This window comes from Olea europaea, chromosome 19, assembly GCF_002742605.1.
Source record: "Olea europaea var. sylvestris chromosome 19, O_europaea_v1, whole genome shotgun sequence".
In the NCBI taxonomy this organism is placed as follows: domain Eukaryota; kingdom Viridiplantae; phylum Streptophyta; class Magnoliopsida; order Lamiales; family Oleaceae; genus Olea; species Olea europaea.
The window spans coordinates 8303868-8318452 of record NC_036255.1 but is presented as its reverse complement, the minus strand read 5'-3'; the positions used below and the strand labels follow the sequence as shown (position 1 = coordinate 8318452).

Sequence of the window (14585 nt, the reverse complement as noted above, 5' to 3'; positions counted from 1 at the left end):
GCAAAGGCATGTCTTAAAAAAGTTTTCATTCATTGATATCCCCAAAATGTACAATTTGTTTAGTATCAGCATATTACAGAGAATATTTTTTAGAATGTTTTGTTCCTGTCTTTTTCACTTTTTGCTTAGTGGAGATTAATGCTTCACTTAATTATGAATGTTCTTACTTTCCGAGAAAGGGGTTCTCAATGGCGAACACCACATGATTTAAGGCTTGAAAGTTAAACCTAAGGTGAACAAACATATGAGAGACATCCTTAATCCAACTTACCAATCATACCATCAAAGAAAAACAACAAAGTAAAGATAATCAAAGCGCATGGATAATTAATCAAGTTCATTGCATTAATAGAATTTGCCCAAAAAAGTCCGTACAACCCTCACAACATAGAGAATTTCAAGAAATCTCTTAATGCAATGATCGAGTCACATCCAATCTTAAAATGAGAAAAAATGCGTCGAAGATTGGCCAAGATGCGTAACTCACTTCTTTCCACCCCCAGAGACGTTAAATTTGAAGAAAATTATGTCTCCGTCTTGGACAACATATGTCTTTCCTTCCTGTTTGTACTTTCCAGCAGCCTATTCAACAAAGCAAACAAGTTCATGTGTTCTTCAAATATGAAACCCGAATATGAAACAAAATATAAAGACCATTCAAGTGAAAGAAAAGATCAAGCCGCTGGAACTAGGACACATTCTAGCCTTTTATTCTGTTTGTCCCTTCTTGGTTTGAGTCTTATTTATGCATAAAAGCTAGTAGTAAGTACACATCCAAAAGTCGAGATCTTTTTAACTGAAACGTAAACTCAAGTCCAAACAACATATGACACTTTATTCCAATCTACTGGTTTGCCTAATCACAAAAACTACATATTTTTTCTGTGTAAAAGCAATCATCTCAAATAAATATAATCTCGGTCTTCAGATGAAGGAAAGAAACACCAGAAGCAGATACCCAATTGTCAAGAAAACCTTATCCGCATATAATAGAATCAAAAATGGCAATTACAGATTCACAGAGCGATGAGCATTTGTAATAAAGTCATTCAATTGATAATGTAATGAATATTTTGTAAATGAATGAAAAATTAGGAGAAATACCTTTACAGCTGCCTCACTGCCAAGCTCCTTTAAATCATCAAATTTCATGACCTAAAATGTGCATCAAAGAACCCAAATTGTTGACATTTAAATATCAGACAATAGTACAGGTTTGAAGGTGCAATTGTGTTTTAGCGCAACAGTTATAACGTTATCTTTAACTACCAAAAAACTATCCATACTACTATAATGAGCTTCTTAATCAAGGAGACAATATTTAGACAAACAACTTTATACAGGAACACGAGGGTTTTTCAACGTTGATTCCAACATTAATTGCAATTCATCAGCAATAAAAACCTGAGAGATGACACACCTAAATACGATAACATACCTAAAAACTACATGAAGAGTATAATGGTATCATAAATGGAAGGCTACTGTTAAATATAGTTTTAAAAAGACAAAATCATTATCGTAGAGGTGTGACTAAGGAAAGATAAAGAGTAGAATCTACTTCTACGAGTACGAAAAAAGGCTCGCACATGGAGATGGAGTTAGACAAACATTTTGATAGGATACCACTTGAAAGAACAAGTTCAAATGTTGTATAAATGACTTTTTGATTGAAAAAAAAGGAAGATTACAGAAATTGAAAGAATAATTCTAAGCATTCGAGAGGTTTAGATCTCTCCCCCTAACTCAACAACTAATTCTCAGCATGAATATCCCCAATCCCTCCCCCATTACATTTATAGGCAACTAATCTCACTATTATTCCCCAAAATACCCCAGCCCCTAATTGAATCTACTCTAACTGAATAAGCTTCTCAATTCTTCTAGGTCCTTCCACGTTGATAGGAGTCTATCACATTTATCAACACATATAAACACAGAATAATTAAGGCAGATATTTGCACCAAACTAATGCTGAATTGAAAAGAAAAGGACAAAACCAAAACAGATATATGAGGTCATGATAGTGATGCTTATATGGTAAAGTTTTCAGAAAAACCTCTGCACAAATGAACCCTCTTTCAAAATCAGTATGAATTGTCCCTGCAGCTTGAGGAGCTTTTGTCAGTCGACGAATTTGCCAGCACTTCACCTGCAAAAAACCAAATTCATTGTCACACAGCATAATAGAAGTACTAGTAACTGTCAATCGTACACTGGAACATATTATAAAATGGGAAGGAAACAATAAATAGAAAAGTAGAAATACAGTCCAGGTAGCTGAATTAACATTAAAAAAAAGTGCTTCTTGCAATACCAGAAAACACACTGCTTATAATACATGTAAGAACATGATACGTGGCAAACATCACAATCTAAAGAAAAGGACATAGCACAAAGCAAGGATAAGCAAAGCCTTCAACTTTTAGCCAAGCGACCCAGAATAGGTAACTAAAAGTAGTATTATAGTTAATTGTTTTTAGTAAACTTACAGGAGATTTGTACAAGCAAACAACAGCAATGGCAAGGCAAAACATTTATGTATGCAAAGTACCTACCTCATCTGGTCCTGCCGTGAAGAAGTATATGAGGTTAATGGCTGAGAATCCAGTCTTTATGATCTTTGGAAGGGCACTGCAGCAAAACAAATGTTTGTAAGCTGAGTTACTTCGAATTATGCAACGTCTTCACTAACACACTCTGAATCCACCTTTGTACTTTGTTCTCCTCGCAATATTTTGCAGCTTCATCTGGGGGCATGTCAGCAAGATTCCTCTCTAAAGCACAGCTGAAAGGGATTATTGTTTCGCCACCATGCTCCTGCACCCTAGAGAATTTGGAAAGAAATGGCTTGGGTGTTAAAAAACTTCCAATGGAGGGAGAATAAGATTGTGAGAGGAAAAGAAAAATTCTTGTGGGTTAAGAGTTTCCAACGTTTTCTACAGAAACAGAAATTAAATATCACAGTCCATTTTTTGAACCTTTGCAACGGAGAGTAATAATGGGGAAGAGGATATTAGGAGTGATAAATTCCATATAGATATCAAGTAATTGGATGAGTAGGAGAAATATTACAACGTAAACCTATTACAAAATTTCAAAAATAATCTATCTAAAACCATATACAGTGAGATCAGAGACGTATGTCTATATATTAGGCAACAATTTTCTACTCAGCCACACCAGCAATAATAGCTGGTAAGGAGCACCAAACTATGATAATTATAGGAGTAAGATGGCATGTACCAAGTATGAATCTTTGGAAGAAATTTGTTCTTTTTTCTTTGATAATCTTTCTCGTTCATATTAACCTGCACACAACCACACAAAAATCCATTAAAAAATACAACAGAGTATACACTTATAACAACAAGACATAAGGGCATAAAATTTCCTAAATTGATTTCAAACTTAGAATTGTACGAACAGCAGAATTTAAGGTCATGCGTGCAGTATGCTAGTGAGAATTTTCATCAAGACCAGACAGCTAATTCTGGATTACTTCATATTATTTTTTATCACTCGGGGATATAGCTCGGAGTGCATTCATAGTCAATCCTAATAAGAAAGGTCTTGAAAGGAATAATCGAACTGGCATCTTTCGCCATGTAATTATAGCCACTCACCAAGTAGACCACAGGTTTAGCAGTAAGCAACTGAAAAGTATTCAGGATCTCTATATCAGCAGCTTTCCAGTCCACCAGACGGAGGTCTTTTCCCTCCTCAAGCACTGATTTGACCTTGTGAATCCAATAATAACCAAGGTTCAATATCAAAGACTTATCTCATTTAGTGTAATGCATTTTCAGGCACAGCCTGCTAAGTATTTCTTAGCCATTTCAGAGTAATTAAGTTAAAGCATGCAAAAGAGGATACTTCTTAAAATCCAAACAGTATGAAGCAGACATTCATGTGAAACAAGGGACAGTAATTGAGAAAACAGATATTGAACCTTCATATTCTGAATGACTAGTAAAAGAAGGCAAAATGATCAAGTGTGACAGCAATGACCTCCCACAACTGAACTATGAATTTTTCTTTGACTGTCATCCCCACCCCCCAACCCCAACCCCAACCACAAATCTCAAGTTCCCACATCAGAAAAAGCATCCAAAGTTCACCAAAAGGACCACGCAATTTTATGATGTTCAAAAACAAATTTATTTAAATATTTTCCAAAACCAAATTACCCATCATTGACCTCCATGTGGAAGCAAGTACAGTATATTATATAGTATGAAGCATGATACGAATCATCTTATGACCAAACAGTTCAGTAACGTCTAAGCGAGGATGCATCAAAGCCATCTATGCCTCCATGGAGCAGCAAGTATCATATAGTATAAACTATAAAATGTGATAGAATTTATTCTTCACCATACAATCCTTTAACATCTAAGAGAGGATATATCAAGGCAATCGATTGCATTAATTTCATACATCTGTTATATTTGAAAGAGCTGAAGTAAAGGCAGAATCAGCAAAATAATTAGACCACACTATCTGGAAAAGTTAGTTATGCTCAAGGTTATATGTTGCATAAGTTCACACAACTACATAGCAGAAGTAGTTAATTATGCTCAAGAGCACATTTCTGCCATGGTGTCCACAAATTAGCAACATATAAATGAGAACCAACTCACTCTTAAACGAGTACATAAATTTGTTACTTGTAAATGTTTACAGTTGGTATCATTTTCTTTACATATAAAACAGAATTCCAGGAGCAGTCTCACTCCTGAGACTTCACCAGTGACAAACGAGTTACCGATTTTTCCCTGATTCAAAGGCATCAAATGGTTTTGTGTGTCAATGGTATCACAATTTGTACTCTAATGAAGAATAAAATTCCAAACATAAAGTTGAAGGCCACCGTGCTTTGACTTGAGGTAAAGTCAACATTTAAGAATGCATATATGCACTAATGTTTCATTAACACCTAGAACTATTACAGCCCAGAGAAAATTTGATCTTCTCTATTAATTAACTCACATTATTTTTATAGAGAAGATGAATAATAAAATTAATGAGTGAGAAAATTAATGCTGAGATAACATATGGAATACAAACCCTTAGACACAAATCGTGCTCTATTTTCAATTGCTTGTCATTGCTTCTCTTCATGCTCTTCTCAACATCCTCTATCTTCCTCCCAATGAATTCAATATCCTTGAGTCAAGAGGAATATCAAAACAATCAAAAACATCAAAACGAAGAGTTGCATACATTGAAAACTATTGAAGAGAACATCTTGAAAAAATATTCAAATCTTTGAGATTTTAGTTATTGGTTTGTTCGGGAGAGGACAGAAACATAGAAAGGCTTTACATAAATGCCGACTATTAAAAAAATAAAAAAATCAAATGTTGATGCTCAAATTTATCTCAGACTTACCTTAAGCCGCAATTCTGCAGATATAACCTCTAAATCCCTCACAGGATCCACAGAATCATCAACATGGATAATATCAGGATCTTCAAATGCACCTAAATGACATGAGAATGTAAGAGAATGAATTCCAGTGACACCAGACACGTGACAGAGAAAAATAGCAATAAAAATCATCACGGCTGTAACACTTCCTCGTGTAATCACTAGTTAAAACGAGGACTTTCAGAAAATTAATGTAGAAGATTTTGTTAAAAATCGTGAAAAGAAAAAAAAAACTCCCAGAGTACATGGATATAACTGTTCATAAACAAATTAAGGCGTCTACCAAAGATGGGGTTACATTTAACTTGTACGTGAACGGGTAAAAACAAAAGCAAGCATGAAGATGTAGAGGGCATCATTTTTGGGCTAGATGAAAGAACCACAAAACAGGTGACAACTGCTCCGTTAAAAAAAATAATAATAATAATAACAACACTATCATGAAATTGTACAAAGTCGCCCAGATAAATCTTGATCAAGAACATCTATTAAAGAAAAGAAAAATACAGGTACAACTGGCTTACGTAAAACATGAAAAATGCCATCAACTGCGCGGATGTGAGATAAAAAATTATTCCCCAATCCTTGTCCTTCATGAGCACCACGAACAAGTCCAGCTATATCATGAATTTCTAAGAAAGCTGACACCTATCCAACATAAAGGTAGAAAATAATTTATCAATCCAAAAGACTGAAATTTAATGCCAACAAACGTAGGAGATTGTAGAACAAGCTATCACAGAGATTTTCCAACATGAAGCAAGACAACGCGCAGTGTTTATCCTGTAGATAAAACACAAAGCAAAATTCTTTCAAGGAGCAATGAATCTTCAATTAAAGTCACTAACCTCGCTCTTTGGCTTGAACAGTTGACAAAGCCAATCAAATCGCTCGTCAGGAATATTAACTCGAGCCTCATTGGGCTCAATGGTACAAAAGGGGAAATTTTCAGCAGGTATGGATAACTTGGTAAGGGTGTTGAAAAGAGTTGATTTGCCAACATTAGGCAACCCAACCTGAACTCCAACAAAAATTAAAACAATTACCTAAAAAGAATATTAAGTTTCTCTCTCAGAAATATACAAACACAAAAAGAACGTCCCTTTTTTATTTATATACTTTAGAATGAAATCAATGAAAACGTTTACAGTCTAGAAATAGAAGAAATGAAAATCTACAAACCCGTTAAAAACTTAAAATTTAAATATAATTAAATACTGGTCCAATTTTATAAGAAAATAAAAGAAAAGCTAAAAACATGGTTTACTTCACTTTCATCAAAAATAATTTTCTTGGCCTCAATTATATTCATTTCACACAACGCCCAAAAACGAGATAATGTCTATGATAAAACTATTCAATAAATACAATATCTATATAAAGAGAGCACCATGAAATATGCAAAAATAATAATAATAATAATAATAATAATAATAATAATAATAATAATAATAATAATAAAAGTAATAACACTTACAATTCCAATTTTAAGGTGGGATGAAAACCGACCAAGAATCGGCCTTTCAGCTGGGGCTTCCTTTGATTTAGCTGCTTTCGGAGGCATTTTATGTTATCTTTTTTTTTTCTCTCTCTCTTTCCTGTTGTTAATTCTTGCTCAGAATCAAAATACAGAAAGAGAATTGCGCTGAGATAGTTCAGAACAGAGCAAGAAAACTGTGTTTTTAGGGTTTTATACGCAAATGCTCGTATGATACTAGGTTAGAATAGAGCTCGGCCCCTATTTTGCCCGTTCGATGGCTATGATCAAAATAATATTTTGAATAGTAATTTTTAAAAAAATATACGATTAAAAAGTAAAAAAAATTGAATTTAGTGTAGAATATTTTTATTTTGTGAATATGTTATTGATAACAAGTACATAGAAAAAAAAAAAAGCTTTTAAATAATGATTGCCAAACAAGAGCTTAGTTTTGGCCTGGTGATGGTTTCATCTCCAGATCTAGTGTGATGGATCCTTTCAAATTTTAGCCCTGTTTAATTTAACTATTTTAATAGAAGTCAACAAAATATATAATTAAGGGTACTTTTGATTACATTTATTTTTTTTGAAAAATATCAGTTTTCCATCCAAATTTCTACTTGGAGTGTTTGATTGCTATTTTTTTCCATGAAAAATATTTTCCAATTTTTGAAAATATGCCTAATTTTCCTTATTTTTAAAGAAAACATTTTCCTTGGGTAGAAGTGGTTTTTATTTTCCACAAAAGATGAAAAATATTTTCTTTTCTAAGTGATATTTTCCATGCCAATCAAAATATTTTCCATGCCAATCAAACACACTCTAAAATTTTGATAAACATTACAGATCCCATAAAAATTTGTGGCAAATAATGAATTTGAGGGGGAAAAAAATTAGAAAAAGAGATCCAATAAGGACTCAATTTTATTTGGATATTGTATATATGACTTGCATAAAAATGGACAAAATGTATACTTTTTTCTCTAATGCTAACAAGTATAGACTAATCAACCTTATCAAACAGACAAGACATCACCCGACTTGTCGTATGATTTTGCACAACCTTCTTCTCATTGCTTATAATTACTACTATTCAATATGATTGAGTACTTGTTTGGTTTAAATTTTAAGCCAATTAAAATAAATTTTTTGACTATTATTTCACTATTTCATTCTTTATTTTTGAATTCTTTTCTCACACACACTTAGTCTACCTTATCAGACAAACTATCAAGGCACGACGTATTACCCAGCCAAACTCATAATAACTCTAGAACATTGCGCCCTTCGCATTGATGAAGTTGTGGAACGTAAAAAGCTCATCGAGGCGCTAGGAAGAGTTAAAAAACATAGACAAATTTTGTCTCGTCACGAGCAACACACAATTTTTTAAAATAAAAATTGAAGAAATATGAACGATTGTATTATATATACATAATAGTTTACGTATACATGATATGATAAGATGTAATTGGGTCAATTTTTTCAACCAAATAAAGAAGAAAAACTCCCCCACTCACTTTGACACTTTATCCATATGTAAATCTTTATGTAACTCTATTGTATACAAGTAACACTATTCAAATATGAGACAGGATAGCAAACATGCAATGTATAAACCTATCATGTTCGTCAAGACAGAAAAGAACAAATATTAATGCAGAAACCAAGTATTTTCATCTGTTACACAGAAAGGAAGTAGATTTACTCATTCTACATGTATACATACATCGGAAAACAAGAAAAGATACAAAAAAATTTATTTAAAAAAAAAAAAAAAAAAAAAAAAAAAAAAGGGAAAGAAAGAAAAACTAATCTCCATTGATTATACTATCCCTTTGGCATTTGTTAGATCTGGGAATGTAAAAGTAAAAAATGCTCTAGTTTACAGCAGATGCTCGACTCCCCTCAGCAGCATTATCAGCATCGGAGGGCCCCCCTTCTGGTTCCAACTGCCAGTAGTTGGATGTACTTGGTTGTGTTACATGGAAAGAAATCTAGTACACAAATAAATCTACATCAAGGCAAGTAATTCGCACACCCACTTATAATTGGGCCACGTGCATAAAATACACCGAGGAGAAATTGACCGTGCAGCAAAAATTTACAATGATTGAGGACTACCTCAAAAATTTACAAGGATTGAGGACTACCTCACCAGAGTTCATCGATGTGTCTCTGTGGCTTCTCCATTTAATTCTCTTCGAACAAGCTTAAGGATCTCAATAATCTGCAACGAAGTAAATAAACCGCTGGTTAATTAGATACATCTCAACCTTCATGCAGAGAATACATGTGGGCCATACTTAACAAGCTAATGCAGGACAATAGTCTGAAAGCCGGGTTTGGCAGGGTAAATTATAAAAAAGAGGCTAAAATCTAGTCCATTGTATGTCAAGTCCTGCTTGGTACTACGAAACAAACATACCATGATAAGTTAGCTGAAACCCACCCACTCAGCGACCATCAAAGGGCCAAAGTGGGGAGAGCACTTAACATGGACGTAATTGACTCAAATTGAGTCAACATCTAAATCTAGTAGTAAGTAGATGTACTCGGAAAATATTATAAAACTTAGGATGATACAGGTCTCAGTTATTTTACATACGAATTGATAAGGTACCTCCAGAAAAATAAAATAGGTTTAAGAGCATTTGTACCATTAAGAATGTAGCATAACGAGATAACAGAATAGTAAAGGAATTTCCACAATCACCAAAAAATGGTAAGCGACAAGTATATTAAACGAAAATAATATATGAAAAAAATTTCATTTTCCTATATAACTCAAATTTATCTTACCCCAGGATAATGCTGTAAAACTGGCGAGTAATGATCGAGTGCAATGTATATCTTGTTGAGTAAACTTAAAAGAGCATCCACCTCATCCCCCAAAAGATCGACCTGAACTTCAAGGAAAATGTATAGTGATTAGGAGAGGGATTTTATAACAGTCAGATATATTAATTCAAATTTTTTATCATACAAAATTAGTTAGCTGAATACAAAGAAGAAATAGCCAGGGAAAATACATGTGATAAATTTCAAACACAATGATTATGTTACATCAACAAGTAGGTCATGGAACTAAAAAGGGGCAAAATGTATCAGTAGACACTAAGACAGAAAGATTTTTTTTTTTTTTTAATCTCCAATCATCTCCAGCAGAAGGTGTTCATAGTTATTAGCTATCCTGTCTTTCATTTGCATCGATAGGAAAAAGAGCAATTTTGGCTAAGCTTAAAAGTAAGTCAACTTAGTTTTAAGTGAATTCTTGTTTTCAAACATGTTCAGATATGTCACTCGTTTCTCGTAAAAAAGTTACTTATTTTGACAATAAGGTAGGAGATACTTTCAAATTAGTAACTTACTCATCGCCAAATTTGACTTTGAAAAAATATTATTTATGTTAAAACTTACTTATTTACTTGTAAGTAAAATTTTTAAGCTCTCAGCCATATATGCGCTAAACCTAGTATAAGATGCCTAGCTAATATATAACACAAAATTATACAGCCATTACCCACCACAACATGCACGCACAAAAGAAGAAAATTAATATCATCACAAATGATAATTTTTAAAACTAGTTAGTCAATTTCTCAAGCCTTACAGGTTCTGGCATTCCATATTTTAGGGAGAAAAAAAAAAAAGAGATCCAAATACAGCATATGCTAAGTGCCAAGAAGTACCTCAGCCTCGGCCATTTGAAGGTCCACAACATCTCCTCTCAAATCTCTGTTTGTAGGTTGGCCCTGTTCTTCTGAGTTCATTAGCTACTTCAGTAAGAGATTTCAAATCGGATTGTGCATCTTCCAACCTGAAAAATTCATGATTCGTGTTAGGATCCCCAAACTAATGAAGACATTAATCTCAACAACAGATACTTTTTCTTTTAGGCAAAGCATATTATTTATGTTGGGCAAGAGCTACTTTGTGTTTAAGTTGTATAGTAGTGTGTGTGTTTAATATATATAAACACAAAAATCTATCAGGAGATCTAAAGCGTGCATGCAATAAGCATAAATCCAACTATTTAAGACTAGATTGCCCACTAATAAGTAATAAAAGATATTATTTTGCCTTTGAAGCTGAACATAGCTGTAGCAATGCATGTCTCATAATTTTCAACATCATTCCTACAATAATTTGACAAAAGCACCAAAAGAACATCCCATTTTCATCAGGAAGTAAAAAGAGAAATAGACTAATAGAATAAAATAGCATAATGCATGTTAATATAACCATAAACTGAGTGAACATAATTCAAGCAGGACCTTGAGTTATTCTTCTTGCTGCTTCCTGATATTCTGCTTCCAAAATCATCAAGCATTTTTTTCATCAGGTCCATTTGCTTAATTAGTTCCTTCTCTTGAGTTTCATGTCTAACCTGGGCAAGATCAGCTTCCAATTTTCTTTTCTCGCTAGCTTCCTTCAACTCCCTCGTGCTCTGTTCAAGCTTTTGATTCAATATATTTATATTCACATTATCTACTTCAATTTGGTCCAATGCTTCTCTCAGCAGACCCTTTACTAACTCTAATTCCTTGCCACTCTCCATAACCAACATTTTCTGCCAACTTGCATGTTCTCTTAATTTATTTAGCTCTTGAGAAGCTAGCTTAAACTGTGCACTCTCTTTTGACAATGCCGCTGATAACTCCGATGCAAACTTCTTGTTCTCTTCTATTGATTCTTCCAGCACGAGAACCTCTTGCTTTAGTCTTTCCTTTTCTTCAATCTCCAACCTTAACTCATTTTCCTTCTCAAGAGATATGGAATCTAGAAAAATTCTCTTTTCATTCTCAATTAAATATTTCCGATACAGCTCATTGATTTTTCCCTCAGTGTCCCTGGTGGCTTCCCTAAATAAGAGTTCACATATTCCTTGCGTGATCAGTGATTCAATATCTGAATCTTCAATTTCAAATCCTCTTGCAGTTTCAGCAGGGACAGCCGCTCCACTGAGAAGTATATCATGAACTTCCCTCGTAATAAGAAACTGCATGTTGGTGTCTTCGGTGTCATGTCTCATCTGTCCTTCCAGTTCCTTCAAAACACATTTATAGACTTCTTCAGTAAGGGAAACTTCTACATGCATATCTTCCATTGCTGAATTAAGATTTCCCAGAAGCTTTAGCGTGTCTTTCTCAGCCGCAGAATGCTGCAAAATTATCCTTGCAGCATCAGAAACCTGTGATTCTAGACATTTTACTTCCTTTTTCTTATCAGTAAGTGCATCTCTGAGTTGACGATTTTCGCAGAGAAGGGTGTTGAGTCTATCCTTCAATTTAACCAGGCACTCTGCATTATTGGTTAATGCAGAAAATTTCTCAGTTTCTAAATGGACACCATCCAATTTTGAAATAATTTCAGGAATCTTCTTCCTTAACATATCAAATTCCTCATCTTTCCTATGGGACAGAAATGAACTCTTCTGGTTAAGGTACTCACGCTTTAGACTATAATATTCTTCAGTCGTCTGTAGCAAAGCAGACTCATGTTCCCTCCTCATCTTTGTTATGGCATCATTGTAATAATTCACCAGTTGTTCCCTTGAGAAGTCCTTTAATTGCGCAAGCTCAGAATACTCAGCGACAACAGTTCTAGATGCCTCCAGTTTCCCATTTTCCTCCCAAAGAGTTGCCGGCGGTGTAACATGGTTGCTCAAGCCCTTATGATGAATATAATTCATATCATGAGATCCATGAGTAATAATTAATTCTGGTTCAGGATGAGAGAGCGAGATCAGAATTGAATCTAACTTGGTGCGTAGATTAGAAATATCTTCAAACTTTCCAAGCAAATTCATGATGGGACTGCCACAAAATTGAGCATTTTGTTCCCATAATTTCTCTTCGAACTCCTCTTGAAGACTCCTAATTACACTCTGCATCACCATATCCTCAATTTCTCCTTGTATATGTCTCTCCTGCTGCCACTCCACAAGTGATTTTTTAGATGATTGAAGCATATTATCCACCCGTGTGCAGATGGTGTCCACCATTTTCTTTAAATGATCTGGTGTCCTACCCACACACAACCAGCTTTCTGATTGCTTCTCATGCAAAATTTCACCCAAACCTACCAACTGAGAACCTGAACCAATCCTTTTAATGTTATCACACCCTTTTACACCATCGATCTCCTTCATAACCTTCTTGAACTGCTCTCTTGCCTCATTTATTAAACAGCAGAAAGATTCCCTGACTCTGTCATGATCCACGAATGCACCAGACAAAATCAAACTTCTCCCGCAATTCCCATTTTCTAAATCACTAGGCAATACAGGTGACTCAAAAGACTCAAATTTATCAACACCCACATTGCATGATTGTAATCGCTCCTTCAGTTTTGCCACTTCCAAATCTTTGGCTGCAATTTTCTCAGCCGCCTCTTGTTCCACGGCAGCCACCATCCCCTTTATAACTGAGTCACTCACCATCCGCGAAATTATTAACCGGTCACTCATATCTTCCCAATACTCCTCCAAGTCTTCCAAAACCTCATCGGCTAAATTTGCCTTTTCCCTTTCCTTTTCATCGCTATTCAGTTGCCCTATCCCGTCCCCCTTAACCATTGGGTCAGTCAAATCCTGAATATCCACTTGCTCTAACCCGTTTTCACTACCCACGTGCTCAAAGCCATTTTCAAATGAAGTAATTGCAGCCCCAGTCCGCATAGCCACATGCCGCAACAACTCTTGACTACCCATAACACATATACACCTGAGTAAATAAACTAAAAATAACCAAGTCAAAACAAATTAACCTTAAAATTTCAACTCTATATAATTCGATTAGAAATTAATACTCCAAAAATAAAAGGAAATCATATACAAGAAGCTCAACTACAATAATTAGTGGAACAAAACGAACGGAAACTCACCCGAAATTGGGTTCTTCAAATTTTCATACTTCTTCAAGCTAAACCCCAGAAAAATACAACCTTTACGTTATAGAACTTCCGGGTTTTCTTTTCTTTTGCTGTAAATATCTTTTCAGGTTTTAGGGTTAGTTAGATGACAGTGGATTTTTTTTTTTTTGTGGTGGGGGAAAGATGAGCGCTCCAAGGTTGGAAAGGAATGAGAAGTAAAATAATAAAACGCTCATTCAAGAGTTACTCAAGTTGTCATCACTTGACTTTGGCGATTCCAATGAACTTGCTCACGACATGGACAGTTAGCGTATACATAATTTGTTGGTATTTGGGGCGGACGACTCCAGGTCATCTTTTGTTTTCATCCTAAAAGAACGTAATGTTTGTTCAACGTTGATTTAAGTGTTCTTAATTGAGATTTTTAATCAATTTTAAAATATTTTAACAAAACTAAATAAATTTTTACATAATTCATAAAGTTTTTATTAAAATGATGAAATTTTAAAATAATTTGCTATATGTATTTTTAAGATTGGGATCTTTTTATTAATAAAATCCTTATAAATCCACAAAATGTTGCTAATACTAAAGGTTTCATTGAAATTCATTAAAATTTCAGTAGAATATACATAATTTTAATATATTTTAATAAAATTTATTAAAATCAATTGATGACACTTGGAATTCAGTAATTCATAAAAATTTCATTAAAAATGATTAAATTTTAAAACAGTTTGCCACATGTAATTTTAAAAATGAGATCCTTTTATTAATCAAATTCTTATAAATTCAC

General features: G+C 34.1%; 1 protein-coding gene and 1 pseudogene across 1 annotated transcript; both read right to left on the bottom strand.

Annotated features, from left to right (window-relative positions):
* Window positions 1–320: 320 nt before the first annotated feature.
* LOC111368683 (obg-like ATPase 1) lies at window positions 321–7190 on the bottom strand. The gene is made up of 12 exons (XM_022990076.1): window positions 6911–7190; window positions 6282–6449; window positions 5958–6081; window positions 5395–5486; window positions 5071–5169; window positions 3627–3740; window positions 3247–3311; window positions 2711–2827; window positions 2559–2634; window positions 2060–2152; window positions 1105–1155; window positions 321–582 (listed from the first exon to the last, which is right to left on the bottom strand). Exons 1-12 carry the CDS (start codon window positions 6995–6997, stop codon window positions 484–486), a joined length of 1185 nt encoding a protein of 394 aa, XP_022845844.1. The 5' UTR covers window positions 6998–7190; the 3' UTR covers window positions 321–483.
* Window positions 7191–8539: 1349 nt separating this feature from the next.
* Window positions 8540–14147, bottom strand: LOC111368682 (annotated as a pseudogene).
* Window positions 14148–14585: the final 438 nt, after the last annotated feature.